General features: G+C 26.6%; 4 protein-coding genes across 4 annotated transcripts; 2 read left to right on the top strand and 2 right to left on the bottom strand.

Moving 5' to 3' along the window:
- Positions 1 to 6173: 6173 nt before the first annotated feature.
- On the bottom strand, positions 6174 to 8547 carry LOC112684985 (ubiquitin-conjugating enzyme E2-17 kDa). The gene is made up of 4 exons (XM_025556729.1): positions 8210 to 8547; positions 8049 to 8129; positions 7766 to 7970; positions 6174 to 6354 (listed from the first exon to the last, which is right to left on the bottom strand). Exons 1-4 carry the CDS (start codon positions 8251 to 8253, stop codon positions 6229 to 6231), a joined length of 456 nt encoding a protein of 151 aa, XP_025412514.1. The 5' UTR covers positions 8254 to 8547; the 3' UTR covers positions 6174 to 6228.
- A 161-nt stretch (positions 8548 to 8708) lies between these two features.
- On the top strand, positions 8709 to 12586 carry LOC112684984 (CD9 antigen-like). The gene is made up of 5 exons (XM_025556728.1): positions 8709 to 8966; positions 10184 to 10378; positions 10445 to 10618; positions 11077 to 11277; positions 12068 to 12586. Exons 1-5 carry the CDS (start codon positions 8901 to 8903, stop codon positions 12218 to 12220), a joined length of 789 nt encoding a protein of 262 aa, XP_025412513.1. The 5' UTR covers positions 8709 to 8900; the 3' UTR covers positions 12221 to 12586.
- Positions 12587 to 15111: 2525 nt separating this feature from the next.
- Positions 15112 to 16907, bottom strand: LOC112684981 (protein abrupt-like). The gene is made up of 4 exons (XM_025556724.1): positions 16589 to 16907; positions 16289 to 16471; positions 15804 to 15950; positions 15112 to 15742 (listed from the first exon to the last, which is right to left on the bottom strand). Exons 1-4 carry the CDS (start codon positions 16772 to 16774, stop codon positions 15320 to 15322), a joined length of 939 nt encoding a protein of 312 aa, XP_025412509.1. The 5' UTR covers positions 16775 to 16907; the 3' UTR covers positions 15112 to 15319.
- A 144-nt stretch (positions 16908 to 17051) lies between these two features.
- LOC112684982 (small nuclear ribonucleoprotein Sm D3) lies at positions 17052 to 17868 on the top strand. Its single transcript, XM_025556725.1, has 3 exons — positions 17052 to 17323; positions 17400 to 17586; positions 17656 to 17868. Exons 1-3 carry the CDS (start codon positions 17198 to 17200, stop codon positions 17757 to 17759), a joined length of 417 nt encoding a protein of 138 aa, XP_025412510.1. The 5' UTR covers positions 17052 to 17197; the 3' UTR covers positions 17760 to 17868.
- Positions 17869 to 19464: the final 1596 nt, after the last annotated feature.

The following is a 19464-nucleotide window of genomic DNA, read 5'->3' as shown; positions in this document are numbered from 1 at the left end:
AGCCGCCAAAACGATCCGAAAACCCTTTCGCCATGACAGATCACTACTACTAATTATCATCTGTGATAAGTTCGAGGAAAGTGTGCGTATATACCGACAACGATGGTGACCTGTTTCGACGTATTATATTCCGTACCCAACTGACGACGACGACGACCACTTATAACAATAAATCATGTGATCGTTACTCTCTACCACCGGTTAATCATATGTATAAGTAGATATCATCATAGATTAAGTATATATTTAATCTATATCATTAAAATGGTACAATTTATTAATATATTTCGTCCTACGCGTAAATAAATATACAATTATATTTTTAGTTTATTCCAATATTTTTTAGATAAATATTGATTAAATTGAAATTGAAAAATTATCATATGGCGATTTAAATTTAGAAAAATAAATTACAGTTAAGGTATTACAATATCGTAATATGTGTTATATCACAAAAAACCTTGAAACCTGGTAATTTTTTTCAAATCTGGTTTTTATGTACATAGAATTTATATGATACATTCATTATAATTATAAAATAAAATTGTTTCTTTCATTTCAAAAATTTCCAAAGCATATTTGAATTGGATAATCCATGAAATCCAAATAATTGAGATTTGTTAAATTCAAATCAGTGTTGGGCGTAATCGATTAATAAACGATTAAATTACGTAATCGATTATGATTAATTTATTAAACTACATTAGTTATTAATCTTTTAATCATTTTTCAAAGTAATCAATATGATTACATTTTCGTAATCGTTAATCATTATCACAAAATTTATCGCATAACTACAATATTGTGAACGCATGTAAATTCCACTGATTGCTACCTTTTTAGACCTTTTTTCATATAAATTCCATAGTTACATTTTTATTTTACCTGAAAAAAAATGTAAATTCCACCGATATGTTTTTTTAGGTAAAAAAAATTATCGGTGGAATTTCCATGTTATAAATATAACCCTAAAATTTTTATCTCAAAATATATTTGTTATTCAGTCCAAAATCGTTATTGAAACATCATTAATCATTAATCGTCATAAAAAAGTCATGATTACAAATTAACATATTTTGTAATCATAATCAATACTACGATTACATTATGAATTTAATCATTTAAAATAATTCTTTATTGTGATTATTAATTACATTAATTTATATTATGATTAACAACTAAAAATTTTAATCATAATCTTTAATCATCAATCAGATTACGATTTGCCCAACACTGACCCCAACTAAGTTTTTTTCGCTGGAACAGAGGAACGCCACTAATATCCAAAAAATTTTTTATTAAAATGTGGATTTTAATTTACGTCAATTTTATAACGAATGTATATAGTATAAAAATTTTCAAATATTTATATGTACCTATTTAATATAAATTTTTTTTATTGCGTTGACCTGATGACCTGCGCTTAGCAATATATAAGATATATAATTGGTTGAAAATTGCTTGGTAGGAGATGGTATTTAATTTGTGATGAAATAGTAATGGCAGAGTCAGCGTGAGCTGTTCCATCGGGATGATCAGTTCTATACACATTAAAACCAGAAAAAAATTGTTTATTTTTGTAGTGTAGTGGGTTTCCGTTATAAGTGCTATATCTATTTTTTGTCTGTTAGTAGATCGAGTAATTCTGGTTCATTTTGTTTGAGGCCATTGGCATTCCATGAGAGTATTTTAAGAGATTTAATATTTGTTGGATTAGGCATCATTTTTTCAGAACTAATTTGTTGATTAAGTTTGTGAGTAGTTGAATTAAAGGGCAAATTAATAGCTTAAATTCAGAAAGGAACGAGGAAAGCTGAATGGTAATATTATTTTCTGCTGGTTCATTTGACAGTTTTTTGTTTATAACTTTTTTTTTTACTTTGGTTATTTATAGGGGACTGACATTGTGAACAACTTGGGAAAGCTTTACTGTCGTTGATGTTGGGGAGATCTAAGGAAGTTTTTTCAATGGGACCTCCATCCTCATTTACAATGTTATTTCTATTTTTAATTACATTATTTTTATAATTTGTACTTGCGTTGTGTAAACGTTGGAGTTCTTTATAGACTGAACAGTCACGGTAGCTTGTCGGATAGTTACTTCCACATAAGGTATAGGTTGGTGGTTGTTCTTTGGATTGGGTGAGCAGTAGCACAACGGACGCATTTCGGAATGTGTGAGCAGTAGGATTTGGAATGACCGTATTCCTGACAATTGAAACATTGGATGATTTCACGTCGCTTATGAGATTCCTCGACTTTTATTTTTGTGTGGAGTAAATTGTTTATACTGAAAATTTCTTTATTGTTTTCAGCAGGCTCAAGGTTGATAAAAAATAAAGGTAGAGGATTTTTTTGTAGTTTTGTGTAACACATCAAAGACTTGCCGAACTAGAAAACCCATATCCTGGACGGCTGCTCCGATTTCGATAGTTGGTGTAGAAGGGTGAAGGTTTCTGAAGACAACGCGGAAAGCTCGATTTTCTTGAGCTTGATAAGTGTGTAATTCAAGTTTCTTTCGTATAGATACTTAATAAGCGAATCGGAATTATTAGTATTTATTTTCAAATTATTTGCTGTTGCCTTGAATGTGAAATTAAATTAAATTTAAAGTTCCAATTAAATTAATCAACTTATTGCGGAAGGCGAAGAAGTTGTCTATGTTCCTTACAAAGATTGGTGGAGGGGATAATACGGGAGTTTGATCATTTTCAATTGTTTTATCAGTTGTCGTTTTGTTTGTAGTATTTACGTCGCTGTCGTTGGTACTGAAGACGGCGAGTTTTTTTATTAGAGACAATATTTGATTTATTTTTTTTATTCAGTATTCCCGGTGAACTTGGAGAAATATCTAGGTGTGTACGCTTGGGTTTGGATTTGACGGTTTCGAAATCGAAATCGTTGGAATCATTGTCATTGTTTTCGATTTCCATATCAAAGTTTTTGAATACGTCACTGGTACCACTCTGAATACGCGTCGAATGTGAGTTGACTGCTTTGGGTATAGTTGTTTGTAATCTCAGTTTACTTTTATCGACGGATGGTTTTTGAGGATTTGAACTCACTATGAATAATAATTAGATGTTAATTATTATTAATAATTACGTTTTAACTACGGTCGCGGGTGACTCTATAGATAAGTCGGCGAGCCACGCCGCCCAAACGGACGCGTGACCAGACTGTGAGTTCAATTAAAATATTTAATATTTAATAATTTGAGTCACAAAAAGGGGGGTTGGCTATCTTTGGTAGGTTTTGTACTTATGGCAATTTTTTTTTAACTCAATCATCGAAGTTAACGGTGAAAAAATCGATGAAAGAGAAGAGATACAACACATTCACGCAGCGCAACGAAAAGACGACGTGTGTATCGAACGATAGTAACGCAACGACTGCTTAATTTGTTTAAATTGATTTTATTTGAATGATAACCATTGCATAAATGCATGCATATTTTGTACGTTTTTAGTGCATATAATTCTGGTCCCTACTCATAATACATACCTATAAATATTACACGTGTTGAAAAGATACCAATTTTTAAAGCTATATTTATTATCTAAGGTTGCCTAGAATGTACCACATCCTTTCCGTTCATTCTTTAATACTGAGCATATATGTTTATACACGATTAATATTTAAAAATATATTTGTTTTTGCTTTTACATCGTACATATTTTTACATTTTACTTATTTACATTTTTCTAAAACTGAAATAAAATATTGAATTATGAATCATTTTTTTTAATCGTACATTATAAGATCTAAAGATTTATATATAAATATGAACTCAACAACAAGATCCAAAACGCAATAAACATACTTCAGTGCGCACACGAAACTATGAGTGGAATATTTTTTTTTCGCCTTTCTCCCAGTAATTTGGGGTCGGTCATCCTTGTCCTAAACTTCCACTCGTCTTGATTTTCTACATCCCCTACGTACAAACCTACAGCCCTCATATCATTCTCAATCGTATACAACCATCTCTTTTTTGGTCTTCCTCTTATTCTTTTCCCTTAAACGTATATTTTTCATATCCACTCTTACTGCTTTTGATTCCTCTCGCCTCATCATATATCTAAACCATCCCAGTATATTTTCTATCATCTTGTCTACTATCGACGCTACACCAATACTACCTCTAATATATTCGTTCCTTAATCTATCTTTTTTGTCATTCCACTCATCCATAACTAACTATATTATTATATTGTCTGGAAAAAAAAATCCTCGACACAAATTTAGCATTTCAGTATTTTATAATCGTATATTTTCGATATATTTCAATGAAATAGCATACAAAAAGTCTGTTAAAATGTTTCAGATAGTGATCAGTAGAGCCCGGATTTAAATGCACCGAAAACCACACAAATATGCTCTAAAAAATAGCCAAAAATGTCCTTAAAAAATGCATTTTACCACAAAAATGACATTTTTTTTTTTTATTTTGAGCATTATGTAACACACTATTTAATACATTAAAATCACATTCACATGTAATATGAGCAACGTCTGCGAGGTAATACGAACTATATATGATTATTTGTTATTTAACCGAACCCTGGTGACGTTCCATAGTCCAGCGTTTCCCAAAGTGTGTTCCGCGGAACCTAAGGGTTCCGTTGGACAATGCTAAGGGTTCTACTAGATGTATATGATTATTCAAAAACTTATTTTATACTATATTTGGAAAAAATATTATTTCATATAATTTAAAAAAATTGTTTTTAAACTAATTTAATAAAGAGTAATCATTAACAATATTAACAGTATCATTAAAAACATTTTTTCGAGTATTAGTTTTCCTATTTTTTTTTGTTTTTAAAAAAATTAGAGTAGAATTGGAATTAAAGAAATTAGGGTTTCGCGAAACACAAACTGTTTTTTAAGGATTCCGTGATTGTAAAAGTTTGGGAACCGCTTCCATAAACAATAATAAATTAAGGTAAGATAAAAACTGAATCGAAAAATATATTGACAATGTATATGGAAAAACTCGATAAATCTACTTAAATATCAAGAAAATAATTTCTTTTGATTTTATTTTGAATAGGCTAAATTTGTTTAGTACATCGAACATATATGTGTTAAAAATCAACAAAATGACCCAATAATACTAAAAATGCTCTAAAAATGAAAAATGTTGAAATATGCAAAAAAATGCAAAATAAAATTTGTAGTTTTGATACTCTTGTTACATGAAACAAATTATATCCTTAGAGAGCAATGTGTATGATCAACCAAAAAAATACACACTTTGCATTGAAATCCGGGCCCTAGTGATCAGGCATACTCTGTACACACGTCTATATTTCTGTAGATACCAGATTTTAAAACAAATTGAGTGAAACCATACATAAATTAAATTGTTCATATTCATTTTTGTTTATAATATAAAATATTTATTTGTTTTGTGAATATTCAGATATATATTTTATTTATTATTGAAGTAAATAAATTCAATTTTCAATTTTCATGTAAAATAATTAGTAGCTAACTTTTGGTAAATCTAATATGTATGTCCTTTTAGTTGAGTTTAAAATTTAACAATTTAGGCAAGAGTAAACCATATGGTAACCAAATATGATTAACTAGTTTAAAACAGGTGGTTTTTTTTTTAATACACACAATACAACAAAATAATTAATAGTCCAATTACAATTGAGATACACTAAATAACGAGGAACATTAACTTACGCAATATTTCAGCTTGTTCATTATTTGATAAATAATAAAATTTTAATCTCTGGTAAAGCCAGGTAATATTAGCTAATATTAAATAATTGTTATTTTGAAAATTCTAAAAAATCAAAAATCCAACTAATAAATATAGTAATAAACAACAATTTTAAAGTGAACGATAGTTTATCTACCAATAATTGTAGTAAGTGTTCCCATACAACTAAACATAAGATTAGCAACTAAAATATACTGTGAAATTAAATTGATGTATTAACTTGGGTTTCTTGAAATATTTCTTATTGACTAATTAATTCAAACATTTTTAATAATTTTAATATTATATTATATATTTAATTTATATTTATCATGTTAATTTAAGCCTCAAAATACAACAATGTTTCATCAAATAAAAGAAAAATTAAATTCAAAAAATAAAAATATTGAATTTATGGAAATGTGAAATACATATCATTTATATTATATTTATTTTTCTTTATATTTGATAAATACTAAGGATGAAAAAATATATGCAACTTTAAAAAATTAATCAATAAAACTCTGTTCTACACAAGCTTTCACTCTTTTTTCATATTCACGTCGATTTTCCTTGTATAACTGAGCGGCCATTGAATTAGCTGGTGAATTTGGATTTGGATCACTAAGTAAAGACTAAAAAAATTAAAAAAAAATTATTATTATACTATACATGATTAAGCAGTTAAATGTTAAGACCTACCATTTATTAAAACTATGTAGAAATTAGGTTTGAATTGTGACTAAGTATAATTTTTTGATTGATTCATAGAAAACAATATTTGGATACAATTAAGTATAAAATGAGGACCTTTAGTGTGTGTATAGGGGATATAGAAAATTGAGACAAGTGGAGGTTTAGGACTAAGTTGGCCAACCCCAAATAATTAGGAGAAGAGAGGAATTTTTTAGAAAACAAATTAAGTACCGTGTGATAATAAGAAATTGGCAAATTTTAGTAGCTTTGGTTTACAGGATAAAAAAGATGTAAAGGTAAAGAACTTAATTAAAATGAAAAAAAAAATTTAATTGTAAGATAAAATATTATTTTATAAAATAAACCTTGGTTATTCATAGTAACATAAGTGGTATTGACAGTGTAAAGTACATAATTTATACTTATAAATAGGGAACGGATTTGTATGTAAATGCATATTTTTATTAAAACGAGATATTTAAGATTCGATAAGAAATGTTTACGATTTAAATCATTCCTATTAAAATGACGATACTTTTATTTTACATATTTTGGTATAGTTACATATTTTTACATATTTCACTAATTTGTAAATATTTTTAAACATATTTTTATCATTTCATCATTCATATATCTTCTTCGTACGAAAATACAAAAACTTATTTCAAAATTAGATCCAGAAACTTCTATTGCTATTGGAAAAGCTCAAAATATTATGCAAATGAAACATTGAAAATAATTTAATTTTAATTAAAAATAATTTAACAAAATTATTAATAAAAAATATGTCCCCAAATGATAGTATGAAAATTGTTGAATCAGCGATTAAAACTCATAAGCAGACCAATAGATGTTGTAAAAAAGAAAATTCATTGTGTTACAGACAAAAATTCCAGGCTATATTGATTTTAAAACAATCAATGACATAATGAGTGGCAGATGCCCTTCTAAAAATTTAGAATTATCACCTTCTGATAGTATGCGCTTGAAATATGCTTTTAATACATCAATTGATGTGAAACGATAATTTAGTCGTTTTAAAAATATTTTGATAGGTACCTAATAGGTGACATTTAACATTTAATAATATAAAAGATATTGTAATATATATTACAACAAATCATTTTGATAATTTAATAATAATAATAATTTTTTTTTCATTTTTTTCCCCTTCATATTTGGATGTTTTAAACACATATTTTATAAATTATACTTAAATATACATGTACATATTTCTGTTTTTTTAATACATATAAATCCATTCCCTACTTATAAATAAAGAAAATTAATAAGTTTCCAGTAACGTAGATTTATACCATTTACTTATATAAATTAAAAAGAAGTACATACTTGAATTGAAGTTAATATGGCAGATACGTCATATGTAGGACTCCATCTATTTTGTAATATATCTAGGCATATTCCACCATCAGCATACACGTTTGGATGAAACATTTTTGATACGAATCGTACTGCTGGTGCTTTATTTGGATATTCTTCGGTGAACCTGATAGTTAACTTGAATGTACCATCTTCGAACGGTGTATCATGTGGCCTAAACAATAATTGCAAAGTTAAAACAGTCCATTTATAATCATTAATACTAAAAAGAAGAAATACAACCCAAATTTACCCAAATATAACGGCATTCCACATCATAATATCATTGTCGGTAGGCGCTCCACTAACGCCAGTTGGAGGATCTTCCTGTAATCTAATAAGTTATCATGGTCATAGTAACAACCAATCAATTGTGGGTCGGAGACAATTTAAATGCTGAGGATGTAAAATTACCTTTTGAAGTCTCTCATCAATCTCCTTCTAGCTGGGGTAGACATTGTTGATAGATTTCAGTTCAAAAATGTGTGATTTGACCAATGCCAATGTTTCAAAAACGGGTATCGTACAAGATTCTACACTATTATGGGCGACTACGACGCACCGTCAACTACGAAAGTTCATTTTAGTAAATGGCGGCAATCTTTTGTCTCGCGCCGAATCTATTAAAATCACTGACGTAGTAATAATTTTTTTCTTATTACTTCCCCGTTACTCTCCACTTAGATGTCTTAAACAAAATTAACTTGGATACGACCCAAGGTTGTAATTGTCATCTTGTCTACGATTTTCTCTTATCACGGTGGATTGGAAAACTTACAGCTTACGGTTTACAGTGTCGCCAAGCACGTCTTCCCGCCAGACACCCGTCCAACAGCGGAACACTGACCAATCATCCGTTCTCAGTTGCGTTAGAAGGAAAATATTGTTGTTGTGGTTGCGCGTACAACTACTGATACCGCAGTAGTGATTACTAATAGAAGAACGATAGCGAGATAGAAATTGGCGTAACTTTGACAACGACATGACCATTTAGGGAAAGCTCGAAGCTGTCAAGAAGTTAGCGTTCGCGGTCATTCGACAACGTACTGGTGCTTTTGCTCTCAGTCATTTCTCTAGTGCAACGGACAAGTTCGACTAATAAGAGATGGCTTTGACCGGCTGTTATGCATTCATGAAACACGTAGTCACCCTGCTTAACGTTTTCTATTTGGTAAGTGACACTGTTGTTCTCCTGACTTCCCGCTGTCCCTTCGCTACCCTATAAAAAAGCTTTTTTTCTTCCTCTTACAATCTTACCAGTTTGCTGAACATATATATTTAAATCCCAAATGAGTTTGATTTCTGTGTCGCACATCTGTGGGGTTGCAAAATAGTTTATGCAACCTCCATATATGGGCAATCATGGGTGTGTATTGATTATTCTCCTAAATCCGATCGCAGTTGTTAGATACAGGACCTGTTTGATCTTAAGAAAAATAATTTTTTTTCATATTTATACAGCTCATTAGGACTAACATTCCATTTCCATTTTAAGAGACTTAGGACTGCCTTAAGAATGGTTAAAATTTTCCTTATTTTTATCGATGTAATATATCATACACTTATTTTTCTATTAATTTATAAAATTATTTTGTCATATAAATAAAAAATGTAAAAAAATAAGTATTTATCATTATTATTTATTTATTTTTTTTAATTAACTTTAATTATTCCTCAAATTTTGGAAATACATACATAATTCTCACATTTTGATACATAGATATCTATTATATCTATTTCTATTGATTATAAAGTAAACTTTATTATTCTATTATCAATGTTATTACCTATGAATACATATTAGATAATCATTGGATTTAAGTCTGTTGTAATATATATTTTTTACATTTTAACCTAAATAATTTACTTAATTAATTTGTGTTAATACACAACACAATAATACCACTAAAAAGTCTGGAGGGATTGACCAAATCCTGGTTCAAACCAGTTTAGATAATATAGTTTTATTATTGACTGCCTAAATGTTTCTGTTACAAATGGGCTTCAACCATTATTAGTGAATTATTGCATTTAAAAGTCCAATTCTCAGGATATTGATATAGGTGATATGATATCAAATATCAAAATTTTCATATATTTTCTCCATCTAAAGAGCACAAATTATGTGCACCTGGGTTCTGAATTCCAGAAATAAACTTGTCTAACTTGAGAAAAAGTACTTATATTTTACTAGAATAGCTTTAAAATTTCTTGTATTCCCTGCTGTTAAAACTTTACATTTTTTTATTCTATATGTTATGTATATAAGAATATCTATTTATATCATATATTTGTTTTATTTGATAATAAAACAATAAATAAAATGATTAATAATAAAATTGTTTTACTAACAATATTTTTTAAACATTGTCTATTATTTAATTTCAGTCATGTGGCCTTTTATTAATGTTACTTGCAATATGGATGTGGGTTGATCCTATGTTTTCCATAAGTATGGCTCAAGATGAAGCAAGCTACTATACCGGTGTATATTTAATTCTGTTTGTTGGAGTATTACTTCTGATTGTCGGCTTTCTTGGTTGTGCTGCTGCTATTAGTGAATCTCAATTTTCACTTGTTCTTGTAAGGCAAAACAAATAAAATATTTATGAATGATATTTAATAATATAAAGTGGGATTCATTTACAGTATTTCTGTCTATTACTAACTGTTCTTGTGGCTCAAATATCAGCTGCTGTTTGGATTTATGCAAATAATGATAAGTTAGAAGATTTACTTCGCTACACTGTTAAAACAACTGTTCAATCAGAATATAGCGTGATTGAAAGTCGAACTGAAACATTTGATGCAATACAAAGTGGTGTGAGTATTATTTGAGTAAAAATTGTTTTTAAAAAAATATTTCATTATTTCTATTTTTATTTTTTGTTATTATATTTTCTTATATTTCATTTTTTTTTTCGTAATTTAAAATATTTTTCTTATAAACTATCACTGTTTCTGGAATTATGTTTTTCTATGATTCTTGTTATAAATTTATAAGTTATCAATTTGTATTATATTTTGTGATTCTTCATTATTTCATCATAATTGCTTAAGTATTTTTTACAATATTAAAATTAATATTTTCAGTTTAAATCTGTTGACAAAATATATTAATTTTGTAACAAATTACAAATTTTATTGATCATTAATATAATATATTCATTTCTTTTTACTTAATTCAATAGTTTTTTACAGTATATGTTTAATATTTGGTTGTAGGTATGTTTATTTTAAATATTAGTTATTAACTTTATATGTTTATTATTATATTCTAGTTAGAATGTTGTGGTGCATCTGGTCCATCTGATTGGGCTGGAAGTAAATATAATAACCCACAGACTGAAAGTTTAGGACTTGCTCTAAGTTCTCCAGAACAATCATATAAAATTCCTGCCTCATGTTGTAGAGGTGATAAATGTTCATCTGCACAAACTGCTGTGGCTTCTGGACCAATACCTGAATTTATTTATTCTGAGGTATGATTATATTTACCATTTTTAAATATTAATGAATCAAGTAACTTATTGTTTTTAATGTATTGAACATGGATACAATTATTATTTTCAATTATATTTTAGATGCATTAGGTATTAATTATATTTATTATTGAATATAATGATTATTTTTTTTTACTCTTATGATTCTCATAGTTATTTTATTCATAAAGTTTCTAAACTAACTGAGAAACCTTATAGTTTTCTATTTATTACACTTTACCTATTTTTACCTAATTAAATTTATTTATCTCAATAGGGTACTTTAGATGAATTTATATTATAAAAATCTAACTAAAAATATTACTGAAAATTTTGATTTTAATCTTATTGGGCAAGAAATATTTTCTTTTTTTAATAGTTATCATTTTTTTCATATCTAAACTATTAGTGCTAAAAATCTGAAGAAAAAATATGAATAAAATTATTACAATTTCTTTTATAATTCTTTTGTACATCTTTGCTTCCAACATAGATAGCTCTAAATTTGGTTTACATTTGAATATCTTTGTTGTTTATTAAATAAATTCTAATTTCTGATATAAGATTTTTTCTATGGATATCAGCATTATTATTGTACTTAATCATGTTACACAACAGCTGCTATTATAATTTTTGAAGTAAAATCTATTTAGATTTGTACAAATGAGCAAACAAAAGTGACAAATGTTTGTGCATGTTCCCATGCAATCTATTCTATTAATTATTGAGTAAAATATTAGCCAATTATATTTTATTTATAATGTATTTAATAATTTATTTATATTTTCAGGGATGCACTGAGAAAATATTGTATACATCACGAAAAAGTATGATAATATTACTAGTCATATTGGTTGCAATTGGTTCAGTTGAGTTCTTTGGTTTAGTGTTGGCATTAATATTATGTTGTGCTATACGAGCTGTCAATACATATAAAAACTAAAACTAAATGTCAATTTTTTGTATAAAAAGATAAATCTTACCAATCAGATTAAAACATATGTGTTACAAGTATGTAATTAATAAGTAATATTGAATCGTCCATTGAGTCCTTTATTATTCATCTGTTTTTAATATTTATAACGGTTCAATGACTTATTTGACATGTGTTAAAAATATAGTACATTATGCCTTACTAAAATAATTTTTAATTACTAAAACATTTTTATTTGTGTTATCTTAACATATCCACATTTTTTTTATGTTCAAAATTAACGTAGCTTCATCTATATCTTATACATTATGTGGTACTTATGATTTATTTTTTTACTTCTATTATTTTTATTTACAACAATGAATAGAGAAATTAAATCAACAAACTTATCTTACGTATATAACTCCTTAATGTGCCACATTAATTTTAAAACTTAATTAATAAATAATTGTTTTTTAGTAGACAATTATCCAAAATATATTTTTTTAATTTATTATTAATTTAAATCAATAATAATTGCTGTTTATTGTAAAAAATATGTCGTGTTAGATCATTTTTTCTATGTGTCATAATATTTAATAGATTAAAATAATAACCCATGACTGTCGTATGATTATTTATATATATATTTTCACTAATGTGTTCTAATGTTTTTTTTTTATATATATATAGTATTTATTGTTATATTTTTTAGTTAATAGATATTTTAATTTTAATTATACTTATATAACAAACTATTTATAAATATTTATTAAAATTGCTTTACAATTTATATTCATATACCTTTTGTTTGCCTTAAGATAAACTAAATAACAAATTGTAAAACAATCAACTGTCATAAATTTTTAGTGTGTCACTTTAGTCATATAATTTTTGCTAACTTGAGCTAATATTAGTTCCTAGTCTTATTGTTAAATCTCTTAATATTATACTAAAATTTAGTATTATATAAACGCCATTAATATGTTAATGATACATTATAAAATGAGGAGTAACAATTTAGGATCAATTGCTTTTTTCATTGAAATATACTTTTTTTATTAAAAACAAACAATAATAAATTTACTATGTATAATATATCCATTTTCCTAATACACTGAAGTTCAGTGAAGTTATTATAAACATAAGATACAGTCAGTAGATTCAGTCACTAACCATGTACCTTATGTTTCTAGTGAAATCAAATTCAACAATGTCATGCCATCAAACTTGAACTACCTAGTTGAATTAGTCTAGTTCAACATCATTTTGTAAATCACATTATTCATATAATATAATACATTATACTAACTCGTTTTTGGTTCAAGGACTTTTCACCACCACAGTGATTAAGAAGTTGTGATGAGATTATAATGATGATTATGATGATAGTAAATTATAGGAATTATATTTATTATATATATATTAGACTGATGGTACAATAGATTACACATGGTACAAGATGGTTTAATAAACATTCTTTTGTTAATCAAAATTATATTAAGAAACTGAAATAACTAAAACATTCAAATGTTTTTAATTACTGATTTACATTGATTTCAACATAAAAATAATAATCTATTGTACGGATACATTAAATTAAATAAATATGTTTAATTTTAATTTTGTAAAGGTAAGTATACTATAAAATAAATACATTTGTTAAAATATTAATAATAAAAGTAGTTTTATATTTTAATTAAAACTATTTAACAATACAATACAAAGAATATTTTCATTTAACTATATAGCAGGTACTACTAATCCAAACTTAAAACATACAACTTATGTTTATGTTACAGGTATATATGATAAAAAAAAATTTTATGGATAAATAATTAATATCTCCATTTGCTATTGTATAATAATGTATGATTATAACTACATTAAATATTTTTTTATTAACATCTGGTTAAAATTAATAAAATCCCAAGTTAAATGGTCAAATAGACCATTTAAAAAATAAATATCGGAAGTAGAATACCATTTGAGTAAAAAAAAAAATAAGACAGTACAATGGATCTAAATCACCCAAAGTATAATAAGATATATGATAAGAAAATGTCACAGAAATATTACTTATGGCAAATAATAAATTTCTTAGAGTTAAATAAATCTAACAAAATATATATAACATACATGCAGTTGTTAGTTAAATTAAGTTTTTATATCTTAATCATAAGATAGTGCCTAAAATAATACAATCCGTAACAAACACTTGATTATAAATACATAAATAATTAAATTATATAAACGTGAATAAATAAACATGTGTAAAAATTAAACATTGATAATAAATTAATTATAATAATAAGGTATAAGATTTTTATTACATAGTTTTATATAAATGCAATGAAATATTTAAATAATTTTGTGGAGATGGCAATATACCCCATAGATATATAATTCTGATATTAAAATGTATTAAACTTATCATTTTTATATAATCTATAAAATAGTTTAAATAACTTCTTTATTTTGCTATCTATTTTGTATACAAATATTTATGCAGTCATTTATTTGTTTATTATTGAGATCCTATTATGATGAAAAAATGTAATTATTTTATGAATTTCACTGAATAACACAATTATCTTTAGTCGGAACTAAGTTTTTTCTCTCAGAATTAAAATCATAAATATGAACCCCACAATTGATTCGTTTTCATACACTACAGTATAAATGTAATACAAATATAAAATCTACTAAATTACAGCATTTTAGATTATTATTTGAACTTTTTATAACAATGTAAACAATATTTGTACCAGAAGTTGAGTATTTTTAAATTGATTGATCAAAGTAAATCCAAAATATTTCAGATTTATTTGGATAACAAAAATTAGCACCATTTTAATGGTTTTTTAAGTAAAATAAGATAAATATAATAAAAAAAGACTAAATGTTAGCCATAGTTTATGTTGAAAATTATAAATTATGGTACAACTTTTTGTAATACTTAATTTGGAGATCATGAAATAGTATATTTTTAATGATGTGTATACATTTAATATAATTGCACATAAAAAGCCTTTATTATAATATAATTGTACTCTTTAACACGTGGCTTTTGATAATACTCTATAAACATTTTTAAAAAAAGTAGTCTTGTTGATACATTTAATATATTTAACGCGGATGTATACTTTGATCAAAACAAGTAGAACTTAACTGTTGACTATTTGACTGTTCCTTAATTTGTAATCTTTGTTGACTTTGATCAGATTGATAGTGTACTGAATTTGAAGTATAAGGAGTAGTTGGGTCTGAAGTATTATGCATTTTGGATGGTAACATTTCATGAAAACTAATAAAATGACGCCGTAGATAAAGCTTATTTTTAAAGGTTTTTCCACATAATGGACACACCACACAACCAGGTTTATGAATTAATTCAATATGTTGCCGTAAATTAGACAAACTGCTATACTGACGTCCACACTCAGGACATGGTCTTGGATCCAAAGAATGGCACCTTTGTTTTTCAGGTTGTGTTGGTGGAGTTGTTTCAGAAGATTGTTGCCAATAATTTGTTTCTAATTTCCTTCGTTTCTATTGAATAAAATATAAAGTTTAAAATAGTAAACATTTTTAAAAAAATATCTTTATTTACGATTATTTCATTAGGATTCACAAGTTGATTAAGTTGATCCAGTTGGTTAGCAAATAATCCATCATCATGGTTATCCATTGAATCAATAACTTCATTTTTTGGTACATCTTGCTCCACATTTTCACACAGTGAAGGCAAAATTGAATTCTGAAAAATATTTTAAATTTATATATTTTCATGGATAGGAAAATGTAATTAAATAATAGAATTATTTGGGTAAATATATGTGGAAAACCTTAATAATTTAATTTAATTAAAACTTATGCTGGATATAGTGAATAGATTAAATGTCATCTCGATAACGTTAAATAAATTTATATATATATATATATATATATATATATATATATATATATATTTCATAAATGAATTTAATGTGTTTAATAAATAATAAAATTTATTTATTTAATGTGAAAATTATTAATGTTGTTTAAAATTAATAGATAACCTTATATAAGAGCAAGACTAAGAGATTTTATATTTACTTCATTTTTATTAAAGCCATTTTGAAATCCACGAACATTAAATGTTTTGGCAAGATTAAATAACCTATCAACATTATTTTGATTAACAAGTACTTCACCCAAATACATAAAGTCAACCAACGTCTTCATAAGCTCATATTCCACATTATGCATGATAACTGTTACATGTTTTGATGGATTTGTCTACACATAATATTATAAATGTAATTAATTATAATTTTAAATAAACAAATAAATCAAGTATAACTGTTTCATTAATAAGAATTATAAAATTAATACAAAAAAAAATATAAATATTACCATGAGTATTTTTTTAAAGTAAGGACTACAAGCAGATAATATGACTTTATGAGCTTTGATGAAATGGTCTTCGCAACACAGTGTAACATCAACGAATTGTTCGTCATTCCGTAATGACTCGAATTCACTAGTGAAATGAGATGAAAAATCATCCCACCGCATGCTATACTGTGTGGTAGTATTCATTGTAACACGAATGACAGAAAACTAAAATTTAGAGAAAAATGATTCAACGATGAACCCCGTAAAATAACTTTCACGATCCGCGTCTATCAAAGTTTCCGAAATACTGATCTAAAAATGTAAATAGTTTTTAAAGATAATTGATAAATGATAATCTTTTGATAGTTACTATCATACTTTCATTTGGGGTTTTCCTCCTTTATGGCAGTGGTTACCGTGTGGTTATCTTGTGACCAATGTTTGTAAGGTTACATTCATGTTTATGCGGTTGTTATTATATTCTTCTAACTTCATATCGTTTCGGGTTATGTTAGTAAATTGTAATTCTTATGTCTCTTGTTGATAATATTTTGAATAACCTACTAAAATTTTAACGATATAACACGTATTACGTTTCAATAAAAGTAGTTGAACAACTGTAGAACAATGTCGATTGGTGTTCCTATTAAAGTTTTGCATGAAGCCGAGGGACATATCGTAACTTGTGAAACGATCGATGGCGAAGTATATCGCGGCAAACTCATAGAGGCTGAAGACAACATGAACTGTCAGGTAACTATTAAAGCTTTTGTTTTGTTTTGAAGAAAAAAAAAACAGTTGTATGTTTTCGTTTTTTTTATTTATTAAGGTTTCACATGTCACGGTTACATATAGAGATGGTCGTGTCGCTCAGATGGAGAATGTGTATGTAAGAGGATCAAAAGTACGGTTTATTATATTACCAGATATGTTGCGAAATGCTCCTATGTTTAAAAGTAAAATGACTATGGGTGGAGCAGCTGGACGTGGTAAAAGTGGAATGATACGATCATCAGGTATATCTGAATACCAATTTTTTTAAAAACAATTTTTACTTTATGATAAATATAATTTTTATATTTTAGTTGGCCGAGGTCGAGGCCGTGGTGGACCCCCTATGGGTCGTGGTGGTCCTCCCATGGGACGTGGAGGACCTCCAATGGGTGGATCATGGAATCAAAGACGTTGAGGTTAAAAATTGATACCAGATGCATACATACTTTACTTTTAAGGTTTTTGATTATAAATTTGAATGTAAGATTTCAAATAAATAAGTATTGACAATTTTCAAATAAATATACAACATTCGTAATTTTATACTTTTTTATGTACTTATCATAATTTAACCAAATCTGCAAATGTATTTAATTAGTATAATGTTTGATTATAAATATTTAAAGCCACTATATAGAATTCTTAATATATAAACTTAGTAATAAAAGTATAGCATCAATTAATTTTTTTTTAATATTGTAATAAAGCTAATGGTCATTGAATTAAAAATAAAAATTATTAGTTCTCTCGAAGGTTTTTTTCATAAGTTGTATCTGTTAAAAGACGTTTTTATTGAATTTTTATAAGTGCTATCATTTTATATAATTAGTCAAAGATTGATTGAATATTGCTTGAGTGTGAATTTTGAGATTCAGATAGATGAAACAGCTTTATCTTTCATCTCATTTAATTGACTAAGCTATAAATTTTCTCAGTGATCCTAAATATTATATGTTTTACATTTTTTAATGTTTGGATATGAGTAGGAAGAGATTATAAGTGATATTGAATGAGTAAACAAGTTTTGCAGCCTTGTCAGCTTGTTTATTATTTACCATATTATAGTGGCCAGGATGTGGATGTATTGTAAAAGTTTACCAATAAAGTACTCCAATATGAGTATAGAAATTGGTTGTGAATCAGATTAGACGTGTCACTATGAATTAAAACCAGACTAGTTTAAACTTAGTAAGAATTTTAGTTTTTTATTCAGAATGAAATTTGCAAACAGAAATTAACTATTAATTGATAGAAATAGGGCCGTATTGAGGTTTGGTGATGCTCCTGGCGAATCACTTTATTTGTGCCTAGTGCTTGGAAAAATTAAAGAAGGGGAACTCTATTTACTTTTAAAAAAAAAATAGCATCCCCAAAACTTGTTAAGCGTTATAATTATAACGTAATATAGTATGGAAACGCTATCTACATTTCTGAAAATTTGTTGGGCTACACCGTCCCACTCAAGTCAAGCACTGTTTGCGCCCCCCCTCCCCCACTCAATGGAAAATTTGCATTATTTACAAAACATTATTTGAGATATATAAAGCATTTATAAGAACATAGTATACAAGGTAATAATTACTAATAAACTAATAACTATTGGTATTACTTTAAAATACAAACAATCAATACATTATAAAAACATGTAATTTTCTTCAAATATTTTGGTTTCATGATTGGGTTTGATGATTTTAAATTTATTTTAATACAACAATACAATGGTACTTTTCTAGCTTTTATAGAGGAATATTTATCAATGACATTATCTTTTTCTATTGATAATAGAGGTATACTGGTGAGATAACTGACCTACTGTTGATTTAGGATAATTTTTTATAATTTTCAGCTTGCTGAAACTTCTTTCACGAATAGCTGTTATCAATGGATTCTCGTTAAAAATATTTGGAGTGCTACCTCTAAGTTCGGATATAAATCTTATAAAGAATATTGATGAATATGCTTTAGAAAATCTATTTTTGTACTTTTAAATTATTTTTATTTAAAATGTTATTAAGTTTGGCATACCGTATGTATTATTTAACAAATAAATTAAATACATTTAAATACATTTTTCAAATATTTCATAAAAAATATTAAATTAATAGATAAATAAATAATAT

Source organism: Sipha flava, unplaced genomic scaffold (genome assembly GCF_003268045.1).
Source record: "Sipha flava isolate LNK unplaced genomic scaffold, YSA_version1 260_pilon_pilon, whole genome shotgun sequence".
NCBI lineage: Eukaryota > Metazoa > Arthropoda > Insecta > Hemiptera > Aphididae > Sipha > Sipha flava.
The sequence above is the reverse complement of the archived record's forward strand: the minus strand, read 5'-3'. Positions and strand labels throughout refer to the sequence as shown.